The sequence below is a fragment of the Rutidosis leptorrhynchoides genome, chromosome 4 (genome assembly GCF_046630445.1).
Source record: "Rutidosis leptorrhynchoides isolate AG116_Rl617_1_P2 chromosome 4, CSIRO_AGI_Rlap_v1, whole genome shotgun sequence".
Taxonomy (NCBI): Eukaryota; Viridiplantae; Streptophyta; class Magnoliopsida; order Asterales; family Asteraceae; genus Rutidosis; species Rutidosis leptorrhynchoides.
In genome coordinates this window covers 104,480,534-104,507,716 of record NC_092336.1, presented here as the reverse complement: position 1 = coordinate 104,507,716, position 27,183 = coordinate 104,480,534, and the positions used below count along the sequence as shown (strand labels likewise).

Sequence of the window (27,183 nt, the reverse complement as noted above, 5' to 3'; positions counted from 1 at the left end):
TATATACCAATAGTACATACATCTAAAAGCTGTGTATTGTACGAGTACGAATACGGGTGCATACGAGTAGAATTGTTGATGAAACTGAACGAGGATGTAATTGTAAGAATTTTTGTTAAGTAGAAGTATTTTGATAAGTGTCTTGAAGTCTTTCAAAAGTGTATGAATACATATTAAAACACTACATGTATATACATTTTAACTGAGTCGTTAAGTCATCGTTAGTCGTTACATGTAAATGTTGTTTTGAAACCTTTAGGTTAACGATCTTGTTAAATGTTGTTAACCCAATGTTTATAATATCAAAAGAGATTTTAAATTATTATATTATCATGATATTATGATGTACGAATATCTCTTAATATGATATATATACATTAAATGTCCTTACAACGATAATCGTTACATATATGTCTCGTTTCAAAATCATTAAGTTAGTAGTCTTGTTTTTACATATGTAGTTCATTGTTAATATAATTAATGATATGTTTACTTATCATAATATCATGTTAACTATATATATAACCATATATATGTCATCATATAGTTTTTACAAGTTTTAACGTTCGTGAATCACCGGTCAACTTGGGTGGTCAATTGTCTATATGAAACCTATTTCAATTAATCAAGTCTTAACAAGTTTGATTGCTTAACATGTTGGAAACATTTAATCATGTAAATATCAATCTCAGTTAATATATATAAACATGGAAAAGTTCGGGTCACTACAATTGGAGTGTATATACCAATAGTACATACGTCTAAAAGCTGTGTATTGTACGAGTACGAATACGGGTGCATACGAGTAGAATTGTTGATGAAACTGAACGAGGATGTAATTGTAAGCATTTTTATTAAGTAGAAGTATTTTGATAAGTGTATTGAAGTCTTTCAAAAGTGTATAAATACATATTAAAACACTACATGTATATACATTTTAACTGAGTCGTTAAGTCATCGTTAGTCGTTACATGTAAGTGTTGTTTTGAAACCTTTAGGTTAACGATCTTGTTAAATGTTGTTAACCCAATGTTTATAATATAAAATGAGATTTTAAATTATTATATTATCATGATATTATCATGTATGAAAATCTCTTAATATGATATATATACATTAAATGTCTTTACAACGATAATCGTTACATATATGTCTCGTTTAAAAATCATTAAGTTAGTAGTCTTGTTTTTACATATGTAGTTCATTGTTAATATACTTAATGATATGTTTACTTATCATAGTATCATGTTAACTATATATATATATCCATATATATGTCATCATATAGTTTTTACAAGTTTTAACGTTTGTGAATCACCGGTCAACTTGGGTGGTCAATTGTCTATATGAAACATATTTCAATTAATCAAGTCTTAACAAGTTTGATTGCTTAACATGTTGGAAACATTTAATCATGTAAATATCAATCTCAATTAATATATATAAACATGGAAAAGTTCGGGTCACTACAGTACCTACCCGTTAAATAAATTTCGTCCCGAAATTTTAAGCTGTTGAAGGTGTTGACGAATCTTCTGGAAATAGATGCGGGTATTTCTTCTTCATCTGATCTTCACGCTCCCAGGTGAACTCGGGTCCTCTACGAGCATTCCATCGAACCTTAACAATTGGTATCTTGTTTTGCTTAAGTCTTTTAACCTCACGATCCATTATTTCGACGGGTTCTTCGATGAATTGGAGTTTTTCGTTGATTTGGATTTCATCTAATGGAATAGTGAGATCTTCTTTAGCAAAACATTTCTTCAAATTCGAGACGTGGAAAGTGTTATGTATAGCCGCGAGTTGTTGAGGTAACTCAAGTCGGTAAGCTACTGGTCCGACACGATCAATAATCTTGAATGGTCCAATATACCTTGGATTTAATTTCCCTCGTTTACCAAATCGAACAACGCCTTTCCAAGGTGCAACTTTAAGCATTACCATCTCTCCAATTTCAAATTCTATATCTTTTCTTTTAATGTCAGCGTAGCTCTTTTGTCGACTTTGGGCGGTTTTCAACCGTTGTTGAATTTGGATGATCTTCTCAGTAGTTTCTTGTATAATCTCCGGACCCGTAATCTGTCTATCCCCTACTTCACTCCAACAAATCGGAGACCTGCACTTTCTACCATAAAGTGCTTCAAACGGCGCCATCTCAATGCATGAATGGTAGCTGTTGTTGTAGGAAAATTCTGCTAACGATAGATGTCGATCCTAACTGTTTCCGAAATCAATAACACATGCTCGTAGCATGTCTTCAAGTGTTTGTATCGTCCTTTCACTCTGCCCATCAGTTTGTGGATGATAGGCAGTACTCATGTCTAGACGAGTTCCTAATGCTTGCTGTAATGTCTGCCAGAATCTTGAAATAAATCTGCCATCCCTATCAGAGATAATAGAGATTGGTATTCCATGTCTGGAGACGACTTCCTTCAAATACAGTCGTGCTAACTTCTCCATCTTGTCATCTTCTCTTATTGGCAGGAAGTGTGCTGATTTGGTGAGACGATCAACTATTACCCAAATAGTATCAAAACCACTTGCAGTCCTTGACAATTTAGTGATGAAATCCATGGTAATGTTTTCCCATTTCCATTCCGGGATTTCGGGTTGTTGAAGTAGACCTGATGGTTTCTGATGCTCAGCTTTGACCTTAGAACACGTCAAACATTCTCCTACGTATTTAGCAACATCGGCTTTTATACCCGGCCACCAAAAATGTTTCTTGAGATCCTTGCACATCTTCCCCGTTCCAGGATGTATTGAGTATCTGGTTTTATGAGCTTCTCTAAGTACCATTTCTCTCATATCTCCAAATTTTGGTACCCAAATCCTTTCAGCCCTATACCGGGTTCCGTCTTCCCGAATATTAAGATGCTTCTCCGATCCTTTGGGTATTTCATCCTTTAAATTTCCCTCTTTTAAAACTCCTTGTTGCGCCTCCTTTATTTGAGTAGTAAGGTTATTATGAATCATTATATTCATAGATTTTACTCGAATGGGTTCTCTGTCCTTCCTGCTCAAGGCATCGGCTACCACATTTGCCTTCCCCGGGTGGTAACAAATCTCAAAGTCGTAATCATTCAACAATTCAATCCACCTACGCTGCCTCATATTCAGTTGTTTCTGATTAAATATGTGTTGAAGACTTCTGTGGTCGGTATATATAATACTTTTGACCCCATATAAGTAGTGCCTCCAAGTCTTTAATGCAAAAACAACTGCGCCTAATTCCAAATCATGCGTCGTATAATTTTGTTCGTGAATCTTCAATTGTCTAGACGCATAAGCAATCACCTTCGTTCGTTGCATTAATACACAACTGAGACCTTGCTTTGATGCGTCACAATAAATCACAAAATCATCATTCCCTTCAGGCAATGACAATATAGGTGTCGTAGTTAGCTTTTTCTTCAATAACTGAAACGCTTTCTCTTGTTCATCATTCCATTCAAATTTCTTCCCTTTACGCGTTAATGCAGTCAAGGGTTTTGCTATTCTGGAAAAGTCTTGGATGAACCTTCTGTAGTAACCAGCTAGTCCTAAAAACTGGCGTATGTGTTTCAGAGTTTTCGGGGTTTCCCACTTTTCAACAGTTTCTATCTTTGCCGGATCCACCTTAATACCTTCTTTATTCACTATGTGACCGAGGAATTGAACTTCTTCCAACTAAAATGCACACTTTGAAAACTTAGCATACAATTCTTCCTTCCTCAATACTTCTAACACCTTTCTCAAATGTTCACCGTGTTCTTGGTCATTCTTTGAGTAAATAAGTATGTCATCAATGAAAACAATGACAAACTTGTCAAGGTATGGTCCACACACTAAGTTCATAAGGTTCATGAACACAGCTGGTGCATTAGTTAAACCAAACGGCATGACCATAAACTCGTAATGACCGTAACGTGTTCTGAAAGCAGTCTTTGCAATATCATCTTCTTTCACCCGCATTTGATGATACCCGGAACGTAAGTCAATCTTTGAATAAACAGACGAGCCTTGTACTTGATCAAATAAGTCGTCGATTCTCGGTAGTGGGTAGCGGTTCTTGATGGTAAGTTTGTTCAACTCTCGGTAGTCGATACACAACCTGAATGTACCATCTTTCTTCTTGACAAACAAAACAGGAGCTCCCCACGGTGATGTGCTTGGTCGAATGAAACCACGCTATAAAAGTTCTTGTAATTGGCTTTGCAGTTCTTTCATCTCGCTGGGTGCGAGTCTGTAAGGAGCACGAGCTATTGGTGCAGCTCCTGGTACAAGATCTATTTGAAATTCAACGGATCGATGTGGGGGTAATCCCGGTAATTCTTTCGGAAATACATCGGGAAATTCTTTTGCAATGGGAACATCATTGATGCTCTTTTCTTCAGTTTGTACTTTCTCGACGTGTGCTAGAACAGCATAGCAACCTTTTCTTATTAGTTTTTGTGCCTTCAAATTACTAATAAGATGTAGCTTCGTGTTGCCCTTTTCTCCGTACACCATTAAGGGTTTTCCTTTTTCTCGTATAATGCGAATTGCATTTTTGTAACAAACGATCTCTGCTTTCACTTCTTTCAACCAGTCTATACCGATTATCACATCAAAACTCCCTAACTCTACTGGTATCAAATCAATCTTAAATGTTTCGCTAACCAGTTTAATTTCTCGATTCCGACATATATTATTTGCTGAAATTAATTTACCATTTGCTAATTCGAGTAAAAATTTACTATCCAAAGGCGTCAATGGACAACTTAATTTAGCACAAAAATCTCTACTCATATAGCTTCTATCCGCACCCGAATCAAATAAAACGTAAGCAGATTTATTGTCAATAAGAAACGTACCCGTAACAAGCTCCGGGTCTTCCTGTACCTCTGCCGCATTAATATTGAAAACTCTTCCGCGGCCTTGTCCATTCGTGTTCTCCTGGTTCGGGCAATTTCTAATAATGTGGCCTGATTTTCCACATTTATAACAAACTACATTGGCATAACTTGCTCCGACACTACTTGCTCCGCCATTACTCGTTCCGACACCATTTGTTCCTTTTGTTCTGTTAACCCCTGGTCCGTAGACCTCACACTTCGCCGCGCTATGACAATTTCTTTTACACTTGTTGCAAAATTTGGTGCAGAACCCCGAGTGATACTTTTCACACCTTTGGCATAGCTGCTTCTGATTGTTGTTGTTGTTGTGGTTGTTATTGTTGTTGGGACGATTGTTGTAGTTGCTGTTGTTGTTGTTGTTGTTGTTGTTGTTGTTGTTGTTGTTGTTGTTGTTGTTGTTGGTGGTGGGCCGTTTGTTGTAGTTGCGATTGATGTTGCGATTGTTGGGATAATTGTTGCGATTATTGTTGTAATTGCTGTTGTTGTTGTATTGGTGATTCTTATCACCGTTTTCCTCCCACTTTCTTTTGACTTGCTTTACATTGGCCTCTTCAGCAGTCTGTTCTTTAATTCTTTCTTCAATCTGGTTCACTAGTTTGTGAGCCATTCTACATGCCTGTTGTACGGAGGCGGGCTCGTGTGAACTTATATCTTCTTGGATTCTTTCCGGTAATCCTTTCACAAACGCGTCGATCTTCTCTTCCTCATCTTCGAACGCTCCCGGACACAATAGGCATAATTCTGTGAATCGTCTTTCGTACGTGGTAATATCAAATCCTTGGGTTCGCAACCCTCTAAGTTCTGTCTTGAGCTTATTGACCTCGGTTCTGGGACGGTACTTCTCGTTCATCAAGTGCTTGAATGCTGACCACGGTACTTCTCGTTCATCTTGTCCCACTTGCTCTAGATAGGTATTCCACCATGTTAACGCAGAACCTGTGAAGGTATGCGTAGCGTACTTCACTTTGTCCTCTTCAGTACACTTACTTATGGCAAACACCGATTCGACCTTCTCGGTCCACTGTTTCAATCCGATCGGTCCTTCGGTTCCATCAAATTCCAAAGGTTTGCAGGCAGTGAATTCTTTGTAGGTGCATCCTACACGATTTCCTGTACTGCTAGATCCAAGGTTATTGTTGGTATGTAGTGCAGCCTGTACTGCGGCTATGTTTGAAGCTAGAAAAGTACGGAATTCCTCTTCATTCATATTCACGGTGTGTCGAGTAGTCGGTGCCATTTCCTTCAAAATAGTCAAATGGAACAAGTTAATCATACAGAATATTAAGAGTAGTTAATAGTATTTCGTAGCATAATATGAACTCATTTATAAAAGCTTTTTCTTCATATTAGCGTTTTATAAGTTTAAATTCGGGTAGTACCTACCCGTTAAGTTCATACTTAGTAGCTAATATACAATTCAACTACTACAATTCTATATGAAAAACTGATTATAATAATATTTTCAAACTTTTACACAATATTTTACAAACTTACAATACCGCTTATTTTACATATAGCATGAAATATAGCACACAATAAATTTGATACAAGATGGTTGTGAAGATAATTCTAGCTAGTACACAAGTCATTCAGCAAAGGCAATAAAGACACGTAATTCATACGTCCAGAAACAAGTCATGCATTCTGGTTTTACTAGGATTACTTCCCATCCTTGGTCTTGTGGAACATAACCGCTATGGCCGTTGATAAGACAGTGTGTTGTAACGTCGTCAAAGGGACGAGGGTTATGTAATGTCCAACAGTCCCGTAACAATCTAAAAACCTCATTTCTTACCCCAATTACCGACTCCGTCACTTGTGGGAACGTTTTGTTTAATAGTTGTAGCCCGATGTTCTTGTTCTCACTTTGGTGAGAAGCGAACATTACTAATCCGTAAGCATAACATGCTTCTTTATGTTGCATGTTAGCCGCTTTTTCTAAATCACGAAGTCCAATATTCGGATATATTGAGTCAAAATAATTTCTTAACCCATTGCGTAAAATAGCATTTGGGTTCCCCGCAATATATGCGTCAAAGTAAACACATCGTAACTTATGGATTTCCCAATGTGATATCCCCCATCTTTAGAACGAAAGCCTTTTATAAACCAAGGCATTCTTGGAACGTTCTTCGAATGTCTTACAAACTAATCTCGCCTTAAATAGTTGTGCCGAAGAATTCTGACCGACTCTAGACAAGATTTCATCAATCATGTCTCCGGGTAGGTCTCTTAAAATATTGGGTTGTCTATCCATTTTGTGTTTTTATACTGTAAAATAGACAAGAGTTAGATTCATAAAAAAAAAATACTTATTAATACAAGCAATTTTTATATATATCATAAAGCATAAGCACACTATATTACATATATTACACCACACGAATACAACTATCTTATTCCGACTCGCTTGTTTCTTCTTCTTTGGTTTTGGTTCGTTTTGCCAAGTTTCTAGGGATATATGATGTTACCCTAATACGAGCCGTCGTTTTCCACATTGGTTTAGAAAAACCTGGTGGTTTAGAGGTTCCCGGGTCATTGTTACAACTTAAGGACTTCGGGGGTTGACGATACATATAAAGTTCATCGGGGTTGGAATTAGATTTCTCTATTTTTATGCCCTTTCCCTTATTATTTCCTTTTTCTTTTTTAAATTCAGTTGGGGTAATTTCTATAACATCATTGGAATTCTCGTCGGAATCCGATTCATCGGAGAATTGGTAATCCTCCCAATATTTTGCTTCCTTGGCGGAAACACCATTGACCATAATTAACCTTGGTCGGTTGGTTGAGGATTTTCTTTTACTTAACCGTTTTATTATTTCCCCCACCGGTTCTATTTCTTCATCCGGTTCCGATTCTTCTTCCGGTTCCGATTCTTCTTCCGGTTCCGACTCTTCTTCCGGTTCCTCTTCGGGAATTTGTGAATCAGTCCACGAATCATTCCAATTTACATTTGACTCTTCATTATTATTAGGTGAGTCAATGAGACTTGTTCTAGAGGTAGACATCTATCACATAATATCAAACGCGTTAAGAGATTAATATATCACACAATATTCACATGTTAAAAATATATAGTTTCCAACAAAATTTGTTAAGCAATCATTTTTCAAGTAAACACGGTCGAAGTCCAGACTCACTAATGCATCCTAACAAACTCGATAAGACACACTAATGCAAAATTCTGGTTCTCTAAGACCAACGCTCGGATACCAACTGAAATGTCCCGTTCTTATTGATTAAAAACGTTCCATATTAATTGATTTCGTTGCGAGGTTTTGACCTCTATATGAGACGTTTTTCAAAGACTGCATTCATTTTAAAACAAACCATAACCTTTATTTCATAAATAAAGGTTTAAAAAGCTTTATGTAGATTATCAAATAATGATAATCTAAAATATCCTGTTTACACACGACCATTACATAATGGTTTACAATACAAATATGTTACATCGAAATCAGTTTCTTGAATGCAGTTTTTACACAATATCATACAAACATGGACTCCAAATCTTGTCCTTATTTTAGTATGCAACAGCGGAAGCTCTTAGTATTCACCTAAGAATAAACATGCTTTAAACGTCAACAAAAGTGTTGGTGAGTTATAGGTTTAACCTATATATATCAAATCGTAACAATAGACCACAAGATTTCATATTTCAATACACATCCCATACATAGAGATAAAAATAATTCATATGGTGAACACCTGGTAACCGACTTTAACAAGATGCATATATAAGAATATCCCCATCATTCCGGGACACCCTTCGGATATGATATAAATTTCGAAGTACTAAAGCATCCGGTACTTTGGATGGGGTTTGTTAGGCCCAATAGATCTATCTTTAGGATTCGCGTCAATTAGGGTGTCTGTTCCCTAATTCTTAGATTACCAGACTTAATAAAAAAGGGCATATTCGATTTCTATAATTCAACCATAGAATTTAGTTTCACGTACTTGTGTCTATTTTGTAAATCATTTATAAAACCTGCATGTATTCTCACCCCAAAAATATTAGATTTTAAAAGTGGGACTATAACTCACTTTCACAGATTTTTACTTCGTCGTGAAGTAAGACTTGGCCACTGGTTGATTCACGAACCTATAACAATATATACATATATATCAAAGTATGTTCAAAATATATTTACAACACTTTTAATATATTTTGATGTTTTAAGTTTATTAAGTCAGCTGTCCTCGTTAGTAACCTACAACTAGTTGTCCACAGTTAGATGTACAGAAATAAATCGATAAATATTATCTTGAATCAATCCACGACCCAGTGTATACGTATCTCAGTATTGATCACAACTCAAACTATATATATTTTGGAATCAACCTCAACCCTGTATAGCTAACTCCAACATTCACATATAGAGTGTCTATGGTTGTTCCGAAATATATATAGATGTGTCGACATGATAGGTCGAAACATTGTATACGTGTCTATGGTATCTCAAGATTACATAATATACAATACAAGTTGATTAAGTTATGGTTGGAATAGATTTGTTACCAATTTTCACGTAGCTAAAATGAGAAAAATTATCCAATCTTGTTTTACCCATAACTTCTTCATTTTAAATCCGTTTTGAGTGAATCAAATTGCTATGGTTTCATATTGAACTCTATTTTATGAATCTAAACAGAAAAAGTATAGGTTTATAGTCGGAAAAATAAGTTACAAGTCGTTTTTGTAAAGGTAGTCATTTCAGTCGAAAGAACGACGTCTAGATGACCATTTTAGAAAACATACTTCCACTTTGAGTTTAACCATAATTTTTGGATATAGTTTCATGTTCATAATAAAAATCATTTTTTTCAGAATAACAACTTTTAAATCAAAGTTTATCATAGTTTTTAATTAACTAACCCAAAACAGCCCGCGGTGTTACTACGACGGCGTAAATCCGGTTTTACGGTGTTTTTCGTGTTTCCAGGTTTTAAATCATTAAGTTAGCATATCATATAGATATAGAACATGTGTTTAGTTGATTTTAAAAGTCAAGTTAGAAGGATTAACTTTTGTTTGCGAACAAGTTTAGAATTAACTAAACTATGTTCTAGTGATTACAAGTTTAAACCTTCGAATAAGATAGCTTTATATGTATGAATCGAATGATGTTATGAACATCATTACTACCTTAAGTTCCTTGGATAAACCTACTGGAAAAGAGAAAAATGGATCTAGCTTCAACGGATCCTTGGATGGCTCGAAGTTCTTGAATTAGAATCATGACACGAAAACAAGTTCAAGTAAGATCATCACTTGAAATAAGATTGTTATAGTTATAGAAATTGAACCAAAGTTTGAATATGATTATTACCTTGTATTAGAATGATAACCTACTGTAAGAAACAAATATTTCTTGAGGTTGGATGATCACCTTACAAGATTGGAAGTGAACTAGCAAACTTGAAAGTATTCTTGATTTTATGTAACTAGAAATTGTAGAATTTATGAAGAACACTTAGAACTTGAAGATAGAACTTGAGAGAGATCAATTAGATGAAGAAAATTGAAGAATTAAAGTGTTTGTAGGTGTTTTTGGTCATTGGTGTATGGATTAGATATAAAGGATATGTAATTTTGTTTTCATGTAAATAAGTCATGAATGATTACTCATATTTTTGTAATTTTATGAGATATTTCATGCTAGTTGCCAAATGATGGTTCCCACATGTGTTAGGTGACTCACATGGTCTGCTAAGAGCTGATCATTGGAGTGTATATACCAATAGTACATACGTCTAAAAGCTGTGTATTGTACGAGTACGAATACGGGTGCATACGAGTAGAATTGTTGATGAAACTGAACGAGGATGTAATTGTAAGCATTTTTGTTAAGTAGAAGTATTTTGATAAGTGTATTGAAGTCTTTCAAAAGTGTATAAATACATATTAAAACACTACATGTATATACATTTTAACTGAGTCGTTAAGTCATCGTTAGTCGTTACATGTAAGTGTTGTTTTGAAACCTTTAGGTTAACGATCTTGTTAAATGTTGTTAACCCAATGTTTATAATATCAAATGAGATTTTAAATTATTATATTATCATGATATTATCATGTATGAATATCTCTTAATATGATATATATACATTAAATGTCTTTACAACGATAATCGTTACATATATGTCTCGTTTAAAAATCATTAAGTTAGTAGTCTTGTTTTTACATATGTAGTTCATTGTTAATATACTTAATGATATGTTTACTTATCATAGTATCATGTTAACTATATATATATATCCATATATATGTCATCATATAGTTTTTACAAGTTTTAACGTTCGTGAATCACCGGTCAACTTGGGTGGTCAATTGTCTATATGAAACATATTTCAATTAATCAAGTCTTAACAAGTTTGATTGCTTAACATGTTGAAAAAATTTAATCATGTAAATATCAATCTCAATTAATATATATAAACATGGAAAAGTTTGGGTCACTACAGCATGGTCTAAGGGATTTAGGTGACTTGAGACAGGCGCCTAGACTTAGACTTTTTGTGTGTGCGTTATGCGGGACTTGTAGGACTTTGGGTCGGATCGGGATTGGTTTGTGCATAGGTTTATGTAAACTAATCATGCGCTATTTGTTATGTATGTTTAGCGGGCATCGAGCGAGATGGACGTTGTACTAGCAAGTTAATGCGACGTGCTCGCGTAACAATGATTAGCTACCATTGTTACGGGCGCAAATCATGTTAAACAAGCAATGTACGACGATTGTTGAGCGAGATGGAGTAGTGTGGCATATATGTATATACACATGTAATTGTCCTTTCGTTTTTGTGGTTTAACCTATTTCGTTTTATAGAATGAAGACGAGAAACGGTCCCGATCATGATAACGGAAGTACAAGCGAGGACGCCGAGTTTTCGGCCAAGGTTGAGGCCGTCTTTAAAAAGTTAAAAGCGGATTTTCTTACGGACGTCCGAAAGGTCTTTCAAGATTCGGTCGATGGGCAGGTGACCGATTTGATAAATTAACGAATGAAGGCCACTATCGAAGAGGCCCTTGACGCTAGGAATATCTATCCTCGCGGTGAAGGAGGCGAAGGAAGGCGGGACTTCCACTACAAGAACTTCAAGGATGCTCAACCCCCGATGTTTAATGGGGTGCGGGATCCTTTAAAAAGTACATGTTGGATCTCCGATATTGAGGGAGCTTTCCGTACCGCGGAATGTCCTCCCGAAAAGAAGACGAGGTATGGTTCTAGCATGTTACGCGAAGAAGCTAAGTTGTGGTGGGACGATAAAATCAACTTGTATGGTGAAGAACAATGTATGGGTTTGACTTGGGAAGACTTCAAGAAAGAGTTTTTCAAAGAATACCGAACTTCTTCCGACCTCGATAGAATCCAGGACGAGTTGCACCATTTGCAACAAGGTTCCATGGATTTGGTTACCCTCAAGTCTACATTCTTGGCAAAGACTCGTTTTTGCTCGGAATATGTTGGTGATGATCATAAGCTCATGAAGGATTTCTACCGTACTTTGAATGATGAGTACAAGGGGAAGATTATTCGGGGTATGGCTAAGACTTTTGATGAATTGTTTGAGTTGGCTCGGGGTTTTGAGCCGGAGGTTCCAAGAAAGAGTGATTTCATGTTTTCCAAAAGAAAGTTTGAAGGTTTTAGTTACTCTAACGCCTCAAGCAAGAAGAGCAAGAGCAAGAGGGGGGCCGAAAGTGTCAATAGTGCACAGAAGGGCACTACCGGTGGGTTTTCTTATACGTGCTACAATTGTGGGCAACTGGGTCATATGGCTTGTGAGTGTCCAAAACCATCTTCCGGAAACAAAGTCACTTGTTTTAATTGCGGCAAAGAAGGGCATAAGAAGCCGGAGTGTCCCGACTTGCGAAACGACAATGTGAAGCGGTTAGAGAAGGCGGCGGGTACGGCTAGGGGTCGCAACTACTTGATGACTAATGATGAAGCCAAACAATCGAACGAAGTTGTCTCAGGTACTTTCATGGTTAATTCTAATCCGGCGTGGATTCTTTTCGATAGCGGTGCAAATTTGTCGTTTGTGTCTCCTAAATTTGTGCCTAAACTTAATAGACCGTTAGCTAAGTTAAGTCGTCCGATAGAAGTCGAAATAGCGGACGGCAAGACGGTGCTAGTGGTTGATGTGAGTGAAAATTGTGATGTTGTTTTTGGTGCCGAAACCTTTAAAATTGATCTTATTCCAATGACCTTGGGCGACTTTGATATTGTCGTTGGTATGGATTGGCTCGATCGTTATAGAGCCGATATTTCATGCCATGATAAGTTTATTCGTGTGAAGACCCTAAGTGGGGGAGAGTTAATTATTCATGGTGATAAACGAAGGAGACCGGTGCCGATATGCACTTTTGCACGGGCACGTCGTTTTGTTGTTACCGGTGGCATGGTTTTCCTTTCTCATGTTGTTGATACTCGCAATGAGCCACCACCTATTCGTGAAATTCCGGTTGTTAGTGAATTCGAAGACATTTTTTCGGACGAATTACCGGGTGTTCCGGCGGAAAGACAAGTTAAGTTTCGTATTGAGTTGGTTCCGGGAGCTACTCCCATTGCTAAAACTCCTTATCGTTTAGCACCAACGGAAATGCAAGAGTTGTTAAATCAAACCCAAGAGTTGCTCGAGAAGGGTTTTATTCGACCGAGTGCTTCGCCATGGGGCGCTCCGGTGTTATTTGTGAAGAAGAAAGATGGTAGTATGCGTATGTGCATTGATTATCGTGAGTTGAATAAAGTGACGATCAAGAATCGTTATCCATTACCTAGGATTGACGATTTATTTGATCAACTTCAAGGTACAACGTATTTCTCTAAGATCGACCTACGGTCCGGCTATCACCAAATGCGGGTCCGTGAGGAAGACATAGAGAAAACGGCTTTTCGAACGCGTTACGGGCATTATGAGTTTGTAGTTATGCCTTTTGGTCTTACGAATGCACCGGCGGCATTCATGGATCTTATGAACCGAGTGTGCCAACCTATGTTGGACAAGTCGGTAATAGTGTTCATTGACGACATACTAGTCTACTCGAAAAGTATGAACGAACATGAACATCATTTGCGTGAAGTATTGAAGACGCTACGAAAGGAGAAGTTGTATGCAAAGTTCTCCAAATGTGAATTTTGGCTAAGGGAAGTTCAATTCCTTGGTCATATTGTGAACGAAAATGGTATTCAAGTAGATCCGGGGAAGATCGAGACGGTGAAGAGTTGGGGACGATCGACTACGCCTACGGAAATCTGAAGTTTTCTCGGATTGGCCGGTTATTATCGTCGGTTTATCCACGATTTTTCTAAGATCGCTTCTTCATTGACGAAATTGACAAGGAAAAATGCGAGGTTTGTTTGGGAGAACGAGCAAGAAATTGCTTTTCAATTGTTAAAAGAGAAGTTGTGTCAAGCTCCGGTGTTAGTGTTACCAGAAGGTGTTGAAGACATGGTGGTTTATTGTGATGCTTCCTTAAATGGTCTCGGGTGTGTTCTAATGCAAAGAGGTAAAGTCATCGCTTATGCCTCTCGACAATTAAAGGAACATGAAACGAGGTATCCGACTCATAATCTTGAGTTGGCGGCGGTTGTACATGCGTTGAAAATTTGGCGCCATTACTTGTATGGTGTCAAGTGTACGATTTATTCGGATCATAAGAGTTTGAAACATCTCTTTAATCAACGAGATTTGAATTATCGCCAACGTAGGTGGATGGATGTGGTGAAAGACTACGATTGTGAAATACTTTATCATCCGGGTAAGGCGAATGTGGTCGCGGATGCGTTGAGTCAAAAGAGTCAACATCCGGCGATACGAGTTGGATCGTTAAATTTGATTATTACCAACGATTTTCTTGAAAAGCTTGGTGAGATTCAAATAGAGGCTTATGTTCACAACAAGCATACGGAGCGAATCGTGGGCCAATCGGAGTTTATTACTATGGGTCCGCGTGGTTTGTTGTCTTTCCAAGGAAGGGTGTGGGTGCCTAAGATGGGTGATTACCGACGAGTGCTACTTGATGAAGCACATAAGTCAAAATATTCCATTCATCCGGGCGCGACGAAAATGTATCTTGACTAGAAGAAAGATTATTGGTGGCCGGGCTTGAAGCGTGATATTGTGAAGTATGTTGAGCAATGCGTCACGTGTTTGCAAGTAAAAGCCGAACACCAAAAGCCGTATGGTAAATTGCAACCGTTAGAAATTCCGAAATGGAAATGGGAGCACATTACCATGGATTTCATAACAAAGTTACCTAAGACGGCGATAACCCAATTTGATGCGATTTGGGTGATAGTTGACCGGTTGACAAAAAGTGCTTTGTTTCTTCCCATTAAAGAAGCGATATCGTCGGAGACCTTGGCTAAGTTGTTTATCAAGGAAGTGGTCGCTCGACATGGGGTTCCTATATCTATTATTTCGGATCGAGATACCCGTTTTACATCTCGATTTGGGAAAAGTTTCATGAGGATATGGGTACACAATTGAAGTTGAGCACGGCGTATCATCCTCAAACGGACGGTCAAACCGAACGTACGAACCAAACTTTGAAAGATATGTTACGGGCGTGCATTATTGATTTCGGTGGTAGTTGGGATGAGCATTTGCCTTTGGTGGAATTCTCGTACAATAATAGTTATCATACTAGTATCGGGATGCCACCTTATGAGATGCTTTACGGGCGGAGGTGTCAAACTCCCATTTGTTGGGGAGAAGTGGGTCAAAGAGAAATCGGGAGTACCGATTTGGTTTTAGAGACGAATAACAAGATTGATATTATTCGGGAACATTTGAGAAAGGCTCAAGATAGACGAAAGTCGTATGCCGACAAACGTAGATGAACGATCGAATTTCAAGAAGGCGATATGGTGATGCTTAAGGTTTCGCCATGGAAGGGTATTATTCGATTTTGAAAACGGGGAAAGTTAGCTCCTCGGTTTATTGGTCCCTTTAAAGTTTTAGCTCGTGTTGGTGAAGCTGCGTATCGTTTGGAATCACCCGAAGAGCTTGCGGGGATTCATAATACATTTCATGTTTCCCATCTCCGTAAGTGTCTTGCGGATGATTCATCATGGGTGCCGTTAGACGAAATTGAGCTAAATAACAAGTTGGAGTATGTTGAGGAGCCGGTTGCTATACTCGATGAAAAGGTTAAGAAATTGAGAAATAAAGAGGTGAGGACTTTTAAAGTCCAATTGCGTCGAAGTATAGGTTCCGAGTTTACTTGGGAGCCCGAAGAGTTCGTGTTGGTATATCTTCCCTCTTGTCATGCGGCTTGGATTGCGAGGACGCAATCCGAATAAGTGGGGGAGAGTTGTAAGACCCTAATCAGTTTGTACAGCAGTGTAATTATGTTACATAGAGTGTGGGTGATGTTGTGCAGTTAAACAGAAGTCACTGAGTGAGCTGAGCCTAGTGCGCGCCGCGCACACTAAAGGGAGCGCGCCGCGCACCCCTTACTGTAGCCGGGTTCCAGCTTTTTAAATCAGATATTTTGATGGGCATTTTGGTAAATTCACTTATGGACGGGTTAAAGACAGATAGGTCAGTTTGGGGAGCACCATTACTCCATTATCAACAACCTTATCACTTTAACTTTAATTCTAGAGAGAGATTGTGATTTTTGAGAGAGAAGGCTTAAATCTAAGAGGAAGGAGCTTGTTTTGGGTTAAAGTTCAAGCATTAAAGTCGTTCATCTTATCTCTAGCTTCGTTGTGGTAGTTGTGGTATGTTCTAATTTTATTTTCCTTACTTTGATTTAGTGTAAGGGTTAGGGTTTGAGTAAATGATGAACACAAAACCCATTATTGGTGATTTTGGGTGTTCTTGGGTAAAATTGAGTCTTGAATACTAATTGGTGACTAGTCTAGGGTTTCAAAGTATTAAATGATGTTTATGAACCCTAATTGGTGAGTTAATTGCTAACACACCTAGTTATTTAGTAAATGGGTGTTGGTTAGTTAGTGGATGACCCGAAATGGGTGTGTTGTCTTAAAATGGTTATTTGGGTAATAAATTGACCTAGTTTGGAAAGATGGGTATGAATTACCCTAATTATGTATTAGTTGGTGTTGTTGGACCTTAATCACTAGCTTTTAAGTGATTGGTGGCGGTCTTGACTTTAATTGGGAGGTTTTGGTATAAATGGGCGATTTAATACATTAAGTCATTAAATGCTCATGTGTAAGTGTTAGTATTGAGTCCACTTAGCTTGTGTGTTGATCAAGTACTTATTATATTAGGTACTTTGCTTTGAAGCTTGTGGAGGTTGAAATCGTCATCTAATTGTTAAGGTGAGTGGAATAATTATATGCGTATGTATATAATGTATCTATTTGTTGTAGCGTGAAAGGTGTAGTGTCGAGGTGTTAAGACACCACGTTTCACGTGAAGGGTGTAGCATCGAGGTGTTAAGATGCCACCTAGGAGTGTAGTGTCGAGGTGTTAAGATACCACTCCGTAAAAAAATGAGTGTTGCATCGAGGTGTTAAGATGCCACTCGGGGTGATGTGCCGAGGTGTTAAGGTGCCACCCTAGGGGTTAGTGGTGCGAGGTGTTAAGTGCCCTAATGGATGTTATGAACACCGATGGCGTTTTCGCGAGCGCCGTTCCCTTGTACTATTGGTCGACCATGGTTACTTGTGTTGTAAGTATATTATATCATTTCGAGTTATATTATTATGCGGTTGTTGCTAGCTTGTGGTATTGGAGATTATAGCTTGTTAATGTGACGATAAGCTAATTGTGCTAGCATGTTTGCGGTTTGTGTAAGTGTATGCAAGTAGGTATAATTATATATGTATTCGTATAATTATTGCATTCACTAAGCTTTGCTTACCCTCTCGTTGTTTACCATTTTATAGGTTCGGTTTTGGACAAGGGTAAGGGCATCGTATTGGACTAGAGATCCCGCTTGATACTAGGGGACGCTTTTGGCTTTAGTAGCTCTTGGAGTTTGACCGGTAGTTGGGTAGTTTAATCCCAAACGCCATGCTCATTGTGTAGTTTGGAACTTAAACTTTTTTGGTGGTCGAAACTCTAAACTTGTATTAAACTTGTATTTTGGGTCATGTGGGACCCGCTTGTAAAACATCATTTTTATGCTTGATTCGTGTTGGTTTTACATATATAAGTTTGTTGTGAAAAGCGTTCGGTCTAAAAGTGTCGGGAAGTCGAAGATCTTTTCGCGAAAAATGGACATTTTGATCAGAACTGTCTCAGGCCTTGTGCGCGCCGCGCACAGGCAGTGGTGCGCGCCGCGCACCCTCCAGATCAGTTTTAAAATTTTTTTATTCCGCCTTTTTGGTTGGTTAACGGGTTGGGTTGTTACACTTGGAGCTTGAACAGTTGGATGTAAAGACAGCTTTTCTTCATGGAGATTTATAAGAAGAAATTTACATGGAGCAGCCGGAAGGTTTTGAGGTTTCAGGAGATAACCTCGTATGCAAGCTGAAGAAAAGTTTATATGGTTTAAAGCAGGCACCTAGGCAGTGGTACAAGAAGTTTGACTCATGCATGGTAAGTCAAGGGTATAAGAAAACTGCAGCAGATGAGTGTGTCTACATTCAGAAGTTTTCTGAAGGAGATTTCGTTGCTCTTCTACTATATGTAGACGATATTTTGATCGTAGGGAAAGACACAACGAAGATCAACCAGCTGAAGAAGGAACTCTCGAAGTCTTTTGACATGAAAGACTTAGGACAGGCTCAACAGATTTTGGGAATGCAGATAACCCGAGACAGGAAGAATAAAAGGTTATGGCTATCTCAGGAGAAGTATATTGAACGAGTGCTTTCACGTTTCAATATGAACAATGCCAAACCTGTTAGCATTCCATTAGCCAACCATTTCAAGTTAAGCAAGAGTTCTTGTCCCTCATCCAAGGAAGAGATCGGGGAGATGTCTTCAGTACCATATTCTTCAGCAGTTGGAAGTTTGATGTATGCAATGGTGTGTACAAGGCCCGATATTGCTCATGCAGTGGGAACGGTGAGTTGTTTTCTCTCCAACCCTGGGAAAGAGCATTGGAATGCAGTAAAATGGATTCTCAGATATCTTAAAGGTACAATGAATCTATGTCTTTGTTACGGAGGAGCTGATCCAATCTTGAAAGGCTATACAGATGCGGATATGGCCGGAGATCCTGATAGTAGGAAATCTACTTCAGGATTCATTTATACTTTTGCAGGAGGAGCTGTTTCATAGCAGTCAAGACTACAGAAGTGTGTTGCATTATCCACAACTAAAGCAGAGTATATTGCTGCCGCAGAAGATGGAAAAGAAATGTTGTGGTTAAAGCGTTATCTTCAAGAATTTGGAATCAAGCAAAAGGAGTACAAGGTATATTGTGACAGTCAGAGTGCTCTAGATTTGAGCAAGAACTCCATGTACCATTCCCGTACAAAACATTTTGATATTCGCTATCATTGGATACGCGAGGTAATTGATCGACAACTGTTGAGACTAGTGAAGATCCATACAAAGGAGAATCCTGCGGATATGTTAACAAAGGTGGTGACTCGAGAGAAGTTGGAGTTATGCAGATACATAACTGGAATGTTAGTTGATTCGGCTGGAGGGGGAGAATTGATGGTTTCCAGTGGTTTCCATCCGTCATCTAGATGGATCTGTTCCAGCCGTTATCTAGATGTTCAAAGCTGCCGACGTTGACAACGCGTATGGAAGTGGCAAACTTGAACACGATGACGGCCGCCAACTTCCGCCAACCTTCCTCGTTCACACCATTCACCGCCATAGAATTTTTGCTATAAATAGAGATGCAAACTTTCATTGTAAATCATCCCAAATCACTCAGAGAAGTGTAATCACAATCTAGAGAGTGTGTGTGAGTTTGAGAGTTTTTTTTAGAGTTTTGTAAATACTCGTGTAATCTATTCTTGTGAGTAATAGAGTTATTTTTCTCTCAAATTTGTATCTCCCAACGTCCATGCGATCCTCTCTTCCCAACAGTTGTCACATTCGATACAACTTATCTAACTAATAAGTATGAGATGCCAATGGCTCCTTTTGTAGGTGTAAACCATCATGGTCAATCAATCTTGCTTGGTTGTGGCTTGATTTCCAATGAAAATCGTTAAGGGACAGGGCTGAAAAAGAAAACATAGAAGATTTCAATTCTTACAATTCGTGGTATCCACCAGTCACCCGTTATGCCATGGAAGAACAAACGAAACGCTTTTTTACAAATGCTAAGTTTAAAGAGTTTCGGAGTGAGCTAACGGGAAAAATGTATTGCAAGATTAGTTCATCAGAAGTCAAAGAAGATTATTTAGAGTATGAAGTCATCGAGGATATTAATGTTGAAGGAACTATAATAAAGAAGCCATTTATCGTGTGGCTCAATAAGAAAGATTCTGATGAAAAATGTGAAGTTAAATGTGTTTGTCGTTTGTTTGAGTCTCGGGGAATGTTGTGTAGGCATGCAATTACGGTACTCATCGATAATAACGTATATTCCTTGCCTAATCGGTACATCCTAAATAGATGGAGGAAAGATGTTAAACGAAGGCATACTAAAGTTAAAGTAAGTTATAGTGATTGGGATGGTTCGGAAGTTGGGACTCGATATAATAAAATGTGTACTGCTTTCTCTGAAGTGGCGGATTTAGCATCCGAGTTTGAAGAAAAGTGTAGTCTTGTACTTAACAAAGTAAACGAATTAAAGAGAGAAGTTATAGATGGAAAAAGTAGTTGTAGTACCTTCGTGTGTACACAAGAATCTAGTCCTTCTAACAAGGATAACGTTAAGATTCGTGATCCTTTGCCGGTACGGGGAAAAGGTCGTCCTCCAAATAATAGGCTCAAGTTCACGTCTGAGAAAATCATTACCAAAATGCAGAAAAAGAATAAGGTATATTGATCAACTTATGCACTTCACTTAAAATGTGAGTATATATATGCTTTACATTTTCATCATATGTTTGATTGCAATCTTAGAATATGCAAGATTCTGATCATAGAGAAGGTGTTTGTGGCGCTAATGATAAAGTGAGGAAACGTTCAAAGAATGATAAAGAGAAGGTGTTTGTGGAGCTAATCTTAGAATATCCAAACATATCTCAATTTTTCTCTCCATAACCGTTGTTTTGTGATTTACGAATAAATGATAGGACACGTTTTTGTGCAAGAGATTTATGTCCTTTCTTATTAAATTGAATTGCTTTTGTTTGGGTATCATTTTTTTGTGTTCAGTGCAGATCATTATACTTAAGAACTATATATATCTTTAATCTCTATTATGGTAATTATGTCATTTGTTAAGTTTGCATACAGTTGATGTTCTTGCACACACATTCCCTTTTGATTCAGTTATCTGTAAAGGCACAAGTTAGCTAAACAAATGATGAAATAAATAAAAAACCTACTGATGCAATTGATGATAAAATGTACAATTTGGCTTTTTGTGTGTGTGAAATTTGATTAAGATGTGTTAAGGATGACGGGTAAGTAGGTTAGTAAATCGAAATGGATTTATGTTGAATTTGTGTTGGGTAAAGGTAAAAATGGGAGGTGTTTTTCTGGATGCAGGTCTCTAAATTATTCATATATTTTGATGATTTTCTATTGAGGAAGGTTTGGGATGATGAACAAGAAAGAGTTGAGAGTATGATTTTAGTGGTGTCTATTTGTTTTTGATATGGAAAAGAGAAACTGGTACTAATTAAGAAAATATTAAGGTTAATAATTAAGAATATATTAAGGAATATTTAATTTAGGTTAGTGGGTTGGTTAGTTAGTGGGATGAGGTGTAATGCCAAGTCAACTTGACATTTCAGCATGTAAGAAAGTTTATGTATAACTTAATTTATGAGCCCGTGCGTTGCACGGGTACTCATCCGAAAACATTATATAGTATTTTACAAATGTATATGAAATAATGTTATTATACAGTCATTTTCGTAAGTACTATTGTGTGTTTAATTTGTAAAGTATAAAGAATATACATTATCAAAATGTTGAAAATATTTTTTCATACAGTTCTTCATAACACAAGTTATTGATTCTTGTAAACATGAAATAGTAAAAAAAAAAACACGTTCTTTATAGTGGTAATTGAATAAACATTTTATGTCAGGCTTTAGCCGATTTTCCTTTCCTAAATATTAAGTTTTAAATAAAAATAAATTAATAGCAACAATAATAATAAGGCCTATTATAGTAATTACATGACATAAGGTGCTACATACCATATCATATTCATCCAAATCTGAATACAATTAATACAAAATGGGAAATCCAAATTGAGAAATTAATACGAAACGTGTAAATAGAACTCAAATATGTATTATAAAATGGGAAGTTAAATGTATTTATATATATTCTTAGAAGCAGACGAATCTCGAATGTATCAAGCAAAAGTGAAATGATAAAAAAGGCCATAGAGAAACTTGCAGTCCAGGTGGAGTAGTTATCACAGGATCCCAACTTCCAAAATTTCATAAACAACACTGTTGAGCCTGAGGAACGTGAAGTATATTTCATCCTACACCCAACGTTTGAAAAAGTTAGACAAATAGCTCGGACAAATGTAGTGGGGAACCTCTCTTAATCGCGGTGATACCGTCTTTAAAACCTCCAACAATGCATGAACTTTGGGGGTAACAAACACAAGACGAAATATGATCAAGCTACACACCTGTTTGTCACCTAGATAAAGCAATCCCCTCTCCATCATTTCTCTATAGAAATCATTATCATCCCATCACGGGTCAGAAAACACCTGCAAAGAAAGACAACCCTCATATGAGAAGAAATAGAAAAATAAAAGGAATTATTAATAAACTCCGTAATAAGCACAAGTTCTCATACATGTTTAGACTTGACATACATTTAACACCTTTTAACGCAGACTCGTTAAACAACCCATCGGTATATAAAGTTGATTGATTACACTCACCTTTGTTAACCATAAACATAAAGTTTAGCTAAAATAATAGCAAGGGTCAAATAACATGGTTTCATGAGAGTCGTCGAGTCATATCTGTTGCACAGTGAGTCAAAAGAACTATTGACAAAACACATAACAAATGAACAAAAAAATAAATAAATAACTAACTAAAAGGGTCTAATTTTTGTTTTCAACACTAACCTTTTAAAAAGAACCGAGGTTTCTAGTTGTAGATGAGGAATAACACCAGATAGCAACACCATCATTTCAAACGACCCTATCTCCAAACTGCTGAAATACAATGTAAATGAACATCATTTCAAACGCAGGGGCTCTTAAACCCTATCATTGAGTATTAACGTAAATGAATACCAAAGCTTTTGTTATAGAGCTTTGCTGCAAACCCCAGCTAAGTTGCAATTGAAATTGAAAATTTAATTCATATAAAATGCCTAATCTTAGTAGCAAATGCATAAGTTGACAACACATAAAATATGCAGGATAACCATACTACTATCATCACCTTCGTCTAATATAAAGTCACCTGATGATTAAAATGAGCTCATTAACCTCTAAGATTTGGATTATGTTACTATGCTTAAAACAATATGTTGCACCCGTTGCAAGAGTTCCAATGACACCAGGTACAACCCATGTATATAATGAACCTATATAACGTACCTAATACAAAATGCCTGAACTTAATGCAAATGAGCCCATTGACCTCCCATATATGGATTTGGTTTCTATGCTTAAAACTGTATGTGAATCACAAAATGAAAGATGTGAATAAAGACACTAAAATTAGGATATTAATTATCGTTAAAGAGTAACTTTACTCTAGAATTTGAAAACCTTGCTAATCAGGTTCATTAAACTTATCTAAGTATATGACTAATTTTCAATAATTTTCTATTATAATCCCTGAGTTGGCGATTACTCCCTCCAAAGTCCCAACCAAGTGCTCCCCGAGTTGCGGGTTTTGCAACCTTGAGTATTTGTATGAAGTAGTGCTTCAGCTTCACAAACCGTAACTTAGAAACTTCACCACATGAATCATTATTTTGTTTGGGTCAGCCCAACCAGACCATTTTGACCCCCCATGAACCCTGCGTACCTGGCCATTTTACTACATTAATCTTTGTATGTTAACTAATCAGACTTAAACATGATGAGCGAAATGGAGGAAGACATTATACCTCAATCAGATGTAATGAGTGCTTCAACGTCACAATTTGGTCCTGCAAGAACTGCCCATGATGGTGAAATAATGACACCGTCACCAGCACATACAACAGATTCGAGTGTAAGATCATCGTCTGTCCATTAAAAACATATTTTGGGGGAGCAGAATCGTTACGTCTATAAAACTGGTTTGGTGATAAAACTAAGCATCCACCCTCCAATGCAATATGGGTCATTGATGCTTACCAAACTTCCCTCGAATCAGCTGTTAGTGCACGATATATTTCAATTCCTGTTCAACAATAAGCACAAAATTCAATTTTATTAGTCCATATAGGCCATTATACCCGTTTGAGTTATATAATGAACCAAAGTTGACCCATTTATATACAAACGGGTAGATATTGCAACTTCGAATTAAGAACATGGAGTGTACCTTTAGCATACATTGTTGTCCTTAGTAGAGACATTTTATTCTCCCAACAAATTGCACTCATAAAAACACTCAGAGAACACATCAACAAAACAAATTATTTAAATTCCTTGTCGATACGTTCTTTATAACTAAAATGCAAAATTTTATATTACTAGGTACATTAATGTCTGCAGCATGGTACTTGCGGAAATCTTCTTTACCCTTAAGTGAACGGCTACCGATTGTCACACCAAAATCTGACTCACGAGGATATCCACCCACAAACGCTTCCACCCACAAACGCTTCTGTAAAGACAGCTAATTGGGATCCATACGAAGCTGCTTCAGCTAATGACCTCTCAGCCTTATCTGATGGAGATAATCAGTCGCCCTCCAATCATCTCACCAGCTTCTAAGTCCAAAAAATGAGAATTCCTATTAACGCACCATAAGTATCATCAAACCCAAACTATTTACAACGTTTACAACGGTATCGTCACGTTGGGAAATCTCATCTCGTCGCTTTCTCAACACGGACTCATAACTTTGTCGTGCAAATGCTGTAGCGTTTTCTTACAAGGAGCTTAATAATTCGCACCATACTGCAACAATACCAACACATAGCATGAACACTAAAAATTAAGTAAACAATTAGACATCTCTATTCACACTGTTACCTGAATCAGAATCACAATTGTTGAGAAATATTCAAGTTTGGGTGGTGCAAATAATATAGTAATTTTAGGTAGGAGATGCTTAAGAAATTCTTAAAAATATATTACCATGTCCATAGGTTATCAATATATCTATACATTTATACATCCATATGATAGCAAAAAAAAATTATTTTACGATGATTAAATGAACATACCTTGCACTATGGTCACCACAAAGAGTTTTGTATTTCTCCTGGACATTGTTATGAGATCCCCCGAGAATGACATCGACTTCTCAAAGTACAACCTAACGATACCAGAGATTTAACAGGGCAACCGATTAGAAATTATAAACCTTTTGATTCGCATAGCTGTCATCTTTATTCAATCGACTGCGAAATCGATTAATATTTTGAATAACACCTCGATTGAATCTATAGAAAAAGAAATCACATCTTTATTCAATCGCCGATCGTTCATTGTGATCTTAAGATCAATTAGGTGCCTGTAGCATGAAATGTCCCGTTCTTATTGATTAAAAACGTTCCATATTAATTGATTTCGTTGCGAGGTTTTGATCTCTATATGAGACGTTTTTCAAAGACTGCATTCATTTTAAAACAAACCATAACCTTTATTTCATCAATAAAGGTTTAAAAAACTTTACGTAGATTATCAAATAATGATAATCTAAAATATCCTGTTTACACACGACCATTACATAATGGTTTACAATACAAATATGTTACAACAAAATAAGTTTCTTGAATGCAGTTTTTACACAATATCATACAAGCATGGACTCCAAATCTCATCCTTATTTAAGTATGCGACAGCGGAAGCTCTTAATAATCACCTGAGAATAAACATGCTTAAAACGTCAACAAAAATGTTGGTGAGTTATAGGTTTAACCTATATATATCAAATCATAATAATAGACCACACGATTTCATATTTCAATACACATCCCATACATAGAGATAAAAATCATTCATATGGTGAACACCTGGTAACCGACATTAACAAGATGCATATATAAGAATATCGCCATCATTCCGGGACACCCTTCGGATATGATATAAATTTCGAAGTACTAAAGCATCCGGTACTTTGGATGGGGTTTGTTAGGCCCAATAGATCTATCTTTAGGATTCGCGTCAATTAGGGTGTCTGGTCCCTAATTCTTAGATTACCAGACTTAATAAAAAGGGACATATTCGATTTTGATAATTCAACCATAGAATGTAGTTTCACGCACTTGTGTCTATTTTGTAAATCATTTATAAAACCTGCATGTATTCTCATCCCAAAAATATTAGATTTTAAAAGTGGGACTATAACTCACTTTCACAGATTTTTACTTCGTCGAGAAGTAAGACTTGGCCACTGTTGATTCACGAACCTATAACAATATATACATATATATTAAAGTATGTTCAAAATATATTTACAACACTTTTAATATATTTTGATGTTTTAAGTTTATTAAGTCAGCTGTCCTCGTTAGTAACCTACAACTAGTTGTCCACAGTTGGATGTACAGAAATAAATCGATAAATATTATCTTGAATCAATCCACGACCCAGTGTATACGTATCTCAGTATTGATCACAACTCAAACTATATATATTTTGGAATCAACCTCAACCCTGTATAGCTAACTCCAACATTCACATATAGAGTGTCTATGGTTGTTCCGAAATATATATAGATGTGTTGACATGATAGGTCGAAACATTGTATACGTGTCTATGGTATCTCAAGATTACATAATATACAATACAAGTTGATTAAGTTATGGTTGGAATAGATTTGTTACCAATTTTCACGTAGCTAAAATGAGAAAAATTATCCAATCTTGTTTTACCCATAACTTCTTCATTTTAAATCCGTTTTGAGTGAATCAAATTGCTATGGTTTCATATTGAACTCTATTTTATGAATCTAAACAGAAAAAGTATAAGTTTATAGTCGGAAAAATAAGTTACAAGTCGTTTTTGTAAAGGTAGTCATTTCAGTCGAAAGAACGACGTCTAGATGACCATTTTAGAAAACATACTTCCACTTTGAGTTTAACCATAATTTTTGGATATAGTTTCATGTTCATAATAAAAATCATTTTCTCA

The 27,183-nt window shown here is 36.8% G+C and overlaps 1 protein-coding gene and 1 long non-coding RNA gene across 2 annotated transcripts in view; one reads left to right on the top strand and one right to left on the bottom strand.

Moving 5' to 3' along the window:
• LOC139840874 (uncharacterized) overlaps nucleotides 1-20,990 on the top strand; it is a 60,545-nt gene extending 39,555 nt beyond the window's left edge. The window contains exons 3-4 of the mRNA XM_071831117.1: nucleotides 19,992-20,763; nucleotides 20,850-20,990. Of these exons, the coding sequence (XP_071687218.1) occupies nucleotides 19,992-20,763; nucleotides 20,850-20,990 (913 nt within the window). The remainder of the gene's footprint in view (nucleotides 1-19,991; nucleotides 20,764-20,849) is intronic.
• Nucleotides 20,991-23,099: 2,109 nt separating this feature from the next.
• On the bottom strand, nucleotides 23,100-25,563 carry LOC139840007 (uncharacterized). Its single transcript, XR_011757182.1, has 4 exons — nucleotides 25,272-25,563; nucleotides 24,422-25,002; nucleotides 24,000-24,277; nucleotides 23,100-23,917 (listed from the first exon to the last, which is right to left on the bottom strand). It is a non-coding gene; the product is annotated as an uncharacterized lncRNA (long non-coding RNA).
• Between the last annotated feature and the right edge of the window lie 1,620 nt (nucleotides 25,564-27,183).